Source organism: Trichosurus vulpecula, chromosome 2 (assembly GCF_011100635.1).
Source record: "Trichosurus vulpecula isolate mTriVul1 chromosome 2, mTriVul1.pri, whole genome shotgun sequence".
Lineage (NCBI taxonomy): Eukaryota > Metazoa > Chordata > Mammalia > Diprotodontia > Phalangeridae > Trichosurus > Trichosurus vulpecula.
The window spans coordinates 171,154,527-171,164,536 of record NC_050574.1 but is presented as its reverse complement, the minus strand read 5'-3'; the positions used below and the strand labels follow the sequence as shown (position 1 = coordinate 171,164,536).

At 38.8% G+C, this 10,010-nt stretch overlaps 1 protein-coding gene across 2 annotated transcripts in view; it reads right to left on the bottom strand.

Moving 5' to 3' along the window:
• Positions 1–2,871: 2,871 nt before the first annotated feature.
• APLP2 (amyloid beta precursor like protein 2) overlaps positions 2,872–10,010 on the bottom strand; it is a 96,485-nt gene continuing 89,346 nt past the window's right edge. For both annotated transcript variants that reach the window (XM_036743142.1, XM_036743143.1), the window contains 4 exons: positions 7,432–7,514; positions 6,544–6,618; positions 5,970–6,125; positions 2,872–4,383 (listed from right to left, as the gene is read on the bottom strand). In XM_036743142.1, the coding sequence (XP_036599037.1) occupies positions 4,282–4,383; positions 5,970–6,125; positions 6,544–6,618; positions 7,432–7,514 (416 nt within the window). In that variant the 3' untranslated portion in view covers positions 2,872–4,281. The remainder of the gene's footprint in view (positions 4,384–5,969; positions 6,126–6,543; positions 6,619–7,431; positions 7,515–10,010) is intronic.

Below are 10,010 nucleotides of genomic sequence, written 5' to 3'. Positions count from 1 at the left end.
TGCAACTCATAATCTTTCAAAAACTGAATTTTGAAAATTGGTTTTACATCTAATTGGAAAAAAATAAAATACTATCAAATAAGAACAAAAAAAATTAAAAATAAAAGCTATTCCCCAATCAGTAAATGGTCAAAGAATATGAACAGGCAGGTTTCAGAAAAAAAAAAGTTATTGATAGTTATATGAAGAAGTGTTCTAATCAAAAGATATGAACAGTTTTCAGATAAAGTAAAGTTATCTACAGCCATATGAAAAGAACTTACTATTGATGGGAAAATGCAAATTAAAATAATTCTGAGGTACTATACTTCATACCTATCAATAGGACAGAAAAGGAAAATGATGGGGATGTGGGAAAATGAGACATTAGTGAACTGATTCAACCATTCTGTAGAGCAATTTGAACTAGGCCCAAAGGGCTATAAAACAAGCAATGCTACTACTAGGTCTGTATTCCCAAAAGAGATGAAAAACAAAAAGGGCCCATACACAGAAAAATATTTATAGCAGTTCTTTTCTGGTGGTACAGAATTGGAAACTGAAGGGATGCTCATCAATTGGGGAACAGCTAAATAAACTGTGGTGTGTGATTATGATGGAACACTATTGTGCAGGATACTCTAATACTATAAGCAGGAGAAAAGCTTCCAAAGACATATATAGAGCTGATGCAAAATGAAATGTACCGTGTTCAAAGTAACAAACTGCAATATTGTAAGGCAATTAACGGTGAATGACTTAGATATTCTCAGCGATGCAATGATCCAAGACAACTCTGAAGGACTTATGATGACAAATGCTATCCATCCCCAGAGAAAGAACTGATGGTGTCTGAATACAGATTGAAGCATACTTTTTTACTTTACTTGAGTTTTTTTTTGTCATGTTTTCTTTCACCACTAATATGGAAATGTTTTGCATGATTGTCTACGTATAACCTACGTTGAACTGCTTGCCTTCTTAATGAGGGGGGAGTGGGGATGGAGAGGGAGGAAGGAAAAGAATTTTCAACTCAAAAGTTTGAAAAATGAATGTTAGAAATTGTTTTCACAGTGAAATGTGGAAAACTAAAATAATTTTTTTAATTGTTTTTACACACAACTGGGGGAAAATAAAATGTAATGTGTAATGTAAAATATGTAAATACATACGTAAATATGTAAAAAATGTAAAATAAAAAGTACTCTAAAACAACTCTAGGGTACCACCTCACACCTATCACAAATGACAAATGCTGGAGGTATTGACGGAAAATATATACACTAGTATACTGTTGCTGGAGTTGTGTATTACTCCAATCATTCGGGAGAACAATTATGAACTATGCCAAAAGGGCTTACAAAACTGTGCATATCCTTTGACCCAGCAATACCACAAAGAGATCAAAGGAAAAGAAACTATGTACAAAAATATCCATAGCAGCTATTTTCATGGTGATAAAGGATCGGAAATTAGGGGGATGCTCATCAACTGGAGAATGGCTGAACAAGGTGTGGCATGTGATTGTGATGGAGTTCTACCGTGACATAAGAAATGACGAATGGGAGATTTCTGAGAAATCTGGGAAGACCTGTATGAACTGATAAAGGAAAATGAGCAAGAGGGAGATGGAAAAAATTTGGAACTCAAAAATTTGTGGAACTGAGTGTTGTAAACTAAAAATAAAAAATAAATTTTTTTTAAAAAAAGGAAATTGAGCAACAAATGATAAAAACAGTAACAAAATACTATAAAAAAAAAAACCAACACAACTCTGACTGAGCAATGTTCGACCACCACTCCAGAAGACACATGATAGACATGTTACTCACCTCTTGACGGGTAGACAATAGACCCAGAATGCTGACTGAAATATTTATTTTTTGGATTTGGCCAATGTGGGAATTTGTGTTGTAACAAGGGCTTTGTTTTTCTTTCTTTTTCAATTGGGAGTGGGAGGGAGAAAGGGCAAATTTTTGTTCCATGAAAAAAATAAACTTATGCCCCCCTGCCAAAAAGAGTGGACTCTGTTTGATCAGTGCCTGAAATCTCCTCTGTGCCTCGAGCCTGTAAGTAGCACCAGAAAGAGATGTTAATTAAAAACAATCACTTAGCACTCAAAATAAAGCATGGCATGCCGGAAAGGGTAACGGACTTGGAAGTCTTGGGAGGTATTTCAGAAGCCTGGATTAGAGTCTTGGTTCCCCTATTTGTGAGCGCTGTGTTTATGTACCAGTCGTGCTGCTAAGCTTTAGGACCTCAGTTTTCTTTGGACTAGCTGATTTTTAAGGCCTCCTATCATCTGGAAATGTCTGTGTATGCACAGAACTTGTGGAAGGTCAAGTAAGCAAAACAGTACCACCTTCCTCATGACCTTCAGTAAAAGGCTGGGGCCCTCTAGTGGTAGAAGGCTACAGAAAAAAATTGCCACCGCAGAAATCCAGAACAAGCCTTGTTTATTCTTCCCAAAATGAAGCCTCAGAAGACCAAGGAAATATTTCAAGATGAATATTTATAAAGCAGATTTCCAGTATTTATTTTTAAAAATGTTGAGGCAATTTTTTTTATTAGAGGGTAGTGTTCAGCAGAGACACTTGACAGCTATGTGAACCTGGGCAAGTCACTGAAATCCTTTGTGCCTCAAGCACTTACCTAATAATAATTCAAAGGCTGGATGTGAATCTGCATTAGCAATGAGTTCCCAAAGTTTCCCAGATCCTGAGTATTCTGCAAGAAAAAAATCCCCCACAGCAAGAGTTCCTGGGTTCAAAACCTAGGGCCTTCTTTGTTAGAATTAGACTAATCTGAAACTCTCGGATGAAACAAATCATTTTTCATGGAAAGATACAATTATTCAGAGATAGAAATGAATGCCAATGAATAACACAAGGATTCTCTGTGGAAGTTAAAGTGTTTATTGATGTGTTTAAACTTTGTACATTCCCCACAGACCACACTAAGGAGTTTGCAGGTTAAGTTTAATCTGTGCATAGTGGGAGAGACATGGATGGGAAAGGGGAAAAGGGGGAAAACCCAAAATCACAGGAAAATAGAAAAAATACACCACAGGTTACCAGAACCTCCAAATTTAAAAAAAGCTGTGAGCGTCAACATCAACTATACAAGCATTACAAAGACATGAGGGTAAATGAAACAAAAATCATCACTGCTCTCCATGGTGTCTATAGATCCAGTTTTCTATAAAAGTTGCACTATCCTTTTTCCAAATGAAAGCAAACATTCAAGTTTTTCCCCCCTCCGATGACTAGGGGTTCTAGGGCGGAGTGTTATAACCAGCCCAACTCCCCCGCCATGACCATAATATTCTTCAGGTGGACACCAAATAACCTGGTGACAAGGGTAAGGGAGAGGTAGTGAGATGAAAACATGTTTAAAAGGGCAAATGCCAATGAAGGTAAAAACTCAAAGCTTTGTTCAAGGAAGAAGAAAAGTCAAATGAACTTGATTTGTTTTGGAGGCGGGAGGGGGGGCGGGGGGAGGTTACAAATCAGACCAAGGAGGAATGGCAGAGCATTGAGCACAACTGCACAGACTTTAAGGAAAACAGACTTAAGGAGAAAAGTGGTTACAGTTACCACCCTATCTGTGTACATCATGCTGGAGAAAAGACCTTGAAACACAACCTTAGGTTTTTCAAATGTCTTGGTGCATGCAAACACCAAGTAACCCAGCAGTGGAAGCACCAGATCTCTAAGAAACTAATTCTTTAAAAAGTAGTGTTGAAGAGACGCCACACAACGTGCTGCACTAGTCCAGCACCTCATCTCCACCTTTCATTTGATCAGTTTGCAACTTTCCACAAATTCATTTAAAGTTAGAATACTGCTTTTATATATAAAAGCCAGAATGATAAATGAGCTACAAGTTCATTTATACAATGCAGTTGGTACAAACGACCTTCATATACAGTCTATCAGAAATAAAAATCAACATCTTCCATTTATATAGAGAGCTTGTGTGAGACAATACAATAGAATTGAAATTTCAGATTAATTTAAAAAAAGAAAAAACTACAGTCATATATCTGCAATAGATCAATTTTCATTTCATTTAAGAAGATTTATATATCATATAGTTATATTATCATTTTTCACCCATTTAAAAGAATGGAAATTGCAACTCTACAGTAGTACTTATAGTCTTAATGATCCAGGAGTTCTGAATGTAAGATGAAATCCTCTTGAAGCAACAGTTGGTCAGTAGTTGATCCAAACACTGGACCCCTTTTGGCCCTCCTTTACCACTTCCTTTCCCACCAGGAGTGCAGCACTTTCACATCACTTAGATTTGCATCTGCTCCAGGTATTTGTAAGTCGGATTCTCATAGCCGTGGTTCTGCATCTTGTTCAGGTGGCGCTCCTCAGGAGTGAGCATTGGGTCAACCTGGAAAAATGTTGCAAAGCAAGAGTCAAGGCTACATAGTCTAAAATAACTGGATCTTCACGGGTCTACCAGTAGACACCTACCACCAAACAGGTATGTGTCTGCATTTCCTTTGCTCAAACAATTGATTTGAGGATCCCAAACCTGAGTCAATGATCTATATAGAGTAAAACACTATATGTTACTCTTTTTCACTCAAGAGTAGTAGGAAAACAATGAATTGTAAAGAGATAACCTAAAATGCTGATTATTCCTCTGCACTAAATTATGTTTCTAAATATCCCTCCCTTTTCCTTTCTTCTACAAGGAAGAAACAGTATTTGCCAATCTTCAATGCCAATTTTATACTCTATTCCTCTCAAACTGCTACCCCACCCCTCAAAAAAAATGTATACTGCATAAACTAAGAAAATTAATCTCTTAGCCAAAAAATACCTTTTACCCTAATGGAATAATTTCCTGTTGCTATTCCAGCAGGCAAAACCAAAGTCTCAACTAATATAAGTCAGAAACTCAAGCAATGCTTAGGGAGTAGCAGCTAGTTGGCAGAGTGGAGGACTTGTATTAGATAATGGGGGGGGGGGGGGGGGAGAAGAATACAAAAATTAGATGGCATGAGTCTTTGCCCTTATAGAACCTAGGGATTATAATAAGTGCATCAGAGGGGCACAGAGAAGGGAAAAGACTTCTTAGGAGAGTTTGCATTCCATTTGGGATTTAAAGGATGAGTATGAAACTCCTTATAAGGGAAGAATATTCCAAGCATAGAGAGCAACATGAGATGGCATCAAGATAAAAAATGTAATGAACAGACTGGGGGAAGGGTTAATCAGAATGCACACCATCTTGGGGTGGTGGGGAGGGGAGAGATGGGGAGAAAATTTAGAACTCAAAACCTTATGGAAATGAATGTTGAAAACTAAAACTAAATTAAATTTTTTAAAAAGTATAATGAAGAGGGCACTGGATTTATAGTCTAGAAGACCTGGGATCAAATCCTGACTCAGAATAATAGTTTAAAGGGTCACACTCACTAGCTGTGTAACCCTGGGGGCAACTCAAACCTCTCTGGACTTGTTTTCCCATCTATAAAACTAGCAAGTTATATTTGGTCACCACTAACTAAGGTGCCTTCTAGCTCCGCACATTGGACACATATGAGTTAGTCTTGCTTGGACCACAGAGAGAGAAGGAACAAGAAAGATAAGGCTGGAGAAGTGAAACTGCACCCTGTCACAGGGCACTGATCTCAAATTTCAACTAGTAGATTTTGAGAATGTCAGGGCCATGATTAGAGATATTCATAAAGATAACTGGGGCAGTAGAGTCATGGTGGGGGGGGGAGGGGAGGGTGGAGAGAAGGGGGGAGTAGGTTCTTGGGGAAAATAAACAACTTCGTTTTGGACATACAACTCACCTGTGGGAACCTTTTACATGAGACCTAGTAATTTAATGGGTAATCCAATTGAAAACACAACGTGTCCAATACCTGACAGGTTAGGATACTAAAACTTCTAGGAAATACCTGTTATAAGGGTCTGGAAGGCCAAATTCAAACCTAAGTAACAGAAAGTATGGCTCCTTACCTCCACAATCCCATGGCTGATGGTGCCATACTGCCTCTTCCTCAGCATCACCAGGCTGATGACAATGACGGTGGCAATGGCTGCTGCAATGACCAGCAGGCCAATGAGAGCACTGCTGCTCAGGCTGAAGTCATCTCGTAGTGATCCTTCAGACTCCTGAAATTACAACCCACCAGGTAGGGAAAAAACCAGCAAGAACCCTCAGGTTACCTTCTGTACACAATGAAAACTTCCCTAGGAGCTAGTGCCTCACTGAGGGCACTCAAGTAACAAACTACTACATCTATCCCTCAAATACAATGAAACACCAACAGACATACATATCATGACTCTCAATCAAATGAACATATTTAGACACTTCGGTGCAAAACTCTAAATATGTGCCCAAGCGTAAGCCCCTACCAAAGGTTTTAAACTTATCTCCCAAAGGGCTGAAAAATCAAGATCTAACAAAGTGCTGAAGGTATGTTAAAAGTAGGTTGAATGTAAGTCTCCTTTCCAGCTCAAATGAAGGAAGGGGGAATAGAGAAGCCTCAGAAAGAAATGGCACTATGCCCTGGGACTACATACATACCGGCTCTTCCACAAGTCCTCCAACTCTTTCAGCATTGAAAATCATTTCTTTAACATCCAGGGTTTCGTCAATGACCTAAAACAGTCATGAAGGGATCAGTGACTGTGCAGAAGGGGAGGTTTAGGATGGAACACTTGGGAGATGTTGTTTATCCTCTGTACCAACAGGAATGTGGCAGAGGAAGTCAAATATATCCCTCTGAACACCAGCCACTCGCACTGCCCATGTTCCATCCCCCAAATTAAGGGACAAGTATGTAGGCAAGACTATGCTGCAGCTGTCCAAGTGGTTTTAGAAAAGCGCTGGCTCTTCAGCCCATAGTGAAAATTTTCCATTATCATGACATTGATTTAAGGTTACTTAAAAAACGAACCACACATCAGTGTGGCACAATATTTTGGGTTCCACAATGCCAGGAGATTCGGCTTAAGTATCAAACTTCAATAAACGTAACGCAGAAAGTAAAGCTTTAGGGAATAGGGCCGTGAAAACAAGACAAAACTCCAGGCAATCTGAGAGCCAAACATAATGTTTGCCCCTCAGTCAAGTTACCAACCCTCCATTCACTTGAAAGTGGCCTCCTTCTAGCATCTCTTTAGGTTTTCCAGCTATGAAATTATTCCCCACCCCCAAGAGCTCAAAAGTAATAGGCAATGACAAGCTCTGCTACTGCTGTAATAGAGGTTCTCTACTCCCTCTTCAAACCCAGATGTGAATCAGCATAGTAAGTCTGTAAGCAGCTTCAGCCCAGACCTACTAAAACTTCTGGCACCATAAGGATAATGCACACATGCTTATTCATCTGTAAAGCATCTGAAACAATGCTACTCACTTTAATTATACTCTCAAAATGAAAATGAGAGGGGAGGAAAAAAAAAGAAAGCTCACCACATTCTCATCCACTTTATTCTTGCTGTTAATCACTTTCTCTTCAGCTCCAATCAGTCCATCTAGCTCTGCCACACCAGACCCTATGCACAAAAAGATTGCTAATGAGGTTCCAAGAATTTGGTGGCCATTTTAAACCTCATAATGTCAAAGACCACCGAAGGAATAGGTGACCCTATCACACACAACTGCTAATACATTGTTTTTTTCCCTTATGTTTTAGGAGATGCACTATGAACTATAATGAAGAATGACACTGGTGCTTTTTGGAAGACTGATATGGTTATGAAGGAAGGGAAGACAGCACTGACCTAGAAAAATGGAAGCTGAAGTCCTGAAAGATTCCCAGGGTATAATGAATAACCTACACAACACAATCTTTCGTAATGCAGATCAACTTCTATCATCCCCTAACTGCTCCTTCAGTGACAAGCTGGTACCCTTTAGAATGACCAGTAGTACGATTCCATCAGTGATTAATGAAGGAATTGACCCAGAGATGGGAATATTCCTAACTTAAAGGTGATGGGGAGGATATCATTTCAAGCACAGAATATCACGATCCAACATCACACATTAATGGTGCTATATGACACATTAAGTATCATAGTGTGAACAAATCCAGAAAGAGCAAATTATTTATAAAGTACACAGACTGAGGGAATGAAAAGGAGGAGAAAAGAAGGGGAAAAGAGAGAAGATGGGGGCGAGAGAAAAGAAGAGATAGGAGGTAGAAAGGGAGGAGGAGGAAGAAAAGGAGATGAAGGTACAAAGGAAGGAAGGGAGAATAAGAGCTCTAAACAAATGGACCTGCCAGTATATTGTATATACTAAGTAGTTCAGACCCAAATATCAGCATATAAAAAGGTATTGTCCTTCTTAAAGAAAAAGACAACAAAGCTTTAAGTCAGGAAAGCAAAGCTTTTCAGCTCACAAACAGTACTTCACATTCAGCAATTAATAACAGAGCTACCAGAGTTGCTGAGTTTGCAGCTTTGCTAATGCATGATGCATTAACTCATTATACTGAAGCCAAAGCAGGCACGACTTTTCTCAAGCCTCCCTTTTAAGGAAAAACTGCAGACTTGGCTGTTGGTTAAGTTAAATAAGGACAGGTTTTATTGTCTCAAAAATACCAAGGAGACAGCAATGCTATGCTCCAACTATTTGAGAAAGAAGAACCTGGAAATTTATTGCTTCAATCAGGATGCTCACTCTTAGTGAATTCTAATTTTAAAAGCTCACATTTTATGAAGCTAGAGCCTTAGAAAAATAAATGGAGGCATTAAGTTAAATGAGATAAAAAATTCCAACCAGCAACTGAGACTGGCTTAATTCTTTTTGTGCTGCAACTTAAGTGTTTCTTTAAAATGACAGCAATTCATTTTGATTTTATGGCCTCAAGAGTCACACAAGTAATTTCTAGAGAGCGAGAAATAGATAATACCTTAGAAGAAGTCAACAATTTACCTAAAGAAATAGTTCAGGAAATGGCAAATTAATTTCTTAGCACTGAAGAAGTACAAACTATACAGTCATATCAACTAGGATTTCTCAAAAAATTGTGGACAACTCAACTTCACTAACACTCCAAGTGACACACAGATGCAGACAAATTCCCAAGAAAACAGACACTAAAAATCTTAGTGTTCTACTTAGACCACTTAATTAAATTAGGAGACTGATCTCTAATAGGAAATTCACATTAAGGTGGATGAGGATACACTCACATGAATGCATTATCCAGGCCCACCTAGATGTGCTCTACCACAGAACACTTTAACTGTCCTCTAACCACCACAGAATAGGGCTCTTGGCCATATCCTGTTTACATAAGGATGTCAATCAAGAGAACATTAGTGAACTCTCCAGTGATAGTCTGATGCTGCAGAAGGAGCATGGTGTTACCAAAAGCTGTTAAGAGGAATACAGAGAATCCAATGACCACCAACTTTTAAACAAGGTGCTGTTCCGAGCATTGAGGAGGAGCATGGTACAGTGGAGAGAGCACCTGATATAGGGGTCCAGAGAACTGAAGTTCTGAGTACCAGCTCTGCCACATAAGGGCATGACTAAATAAGGTCCCATGTCTCATTATTAGTTTCTTCAATAGTAAAATAGGTGTCACACTTGTACTACCTAAAAGTGCTCTGTAAACAAAGAACTGGTATACAAACGTGGAATGTTCTCAGAGGGACGATGACACATGGGCAAAGCTTGTTATGCAAACGCTCCATAGATGCAAATTAGTAACCAACCCATAACTTATAATCAAATTACCCATAACACAGTTTAAGAGACTTGGTCACATAGATAATATTTGTTATAGACCCAGGTCTTCCTGACTCTGAGCCAAATTACAGAGAGCCTCTACCCATTACACCAGGATGCCTCTCAAAGGTGCTAACTCTGGAAGTCATTAAATTCCAGTTTGTTTCCCAAATGAGCCATTTCTTCCAACACAGTTTCTAATGATTTAGGGGAATACTTGTAAGTCAGAAAGAAGAGCTTTGTGAAGATGAAGGACTTCTAAAAAGGAGGATAAAAGGTGAAGAAGAAATGCTAAACAAGAAATCGAT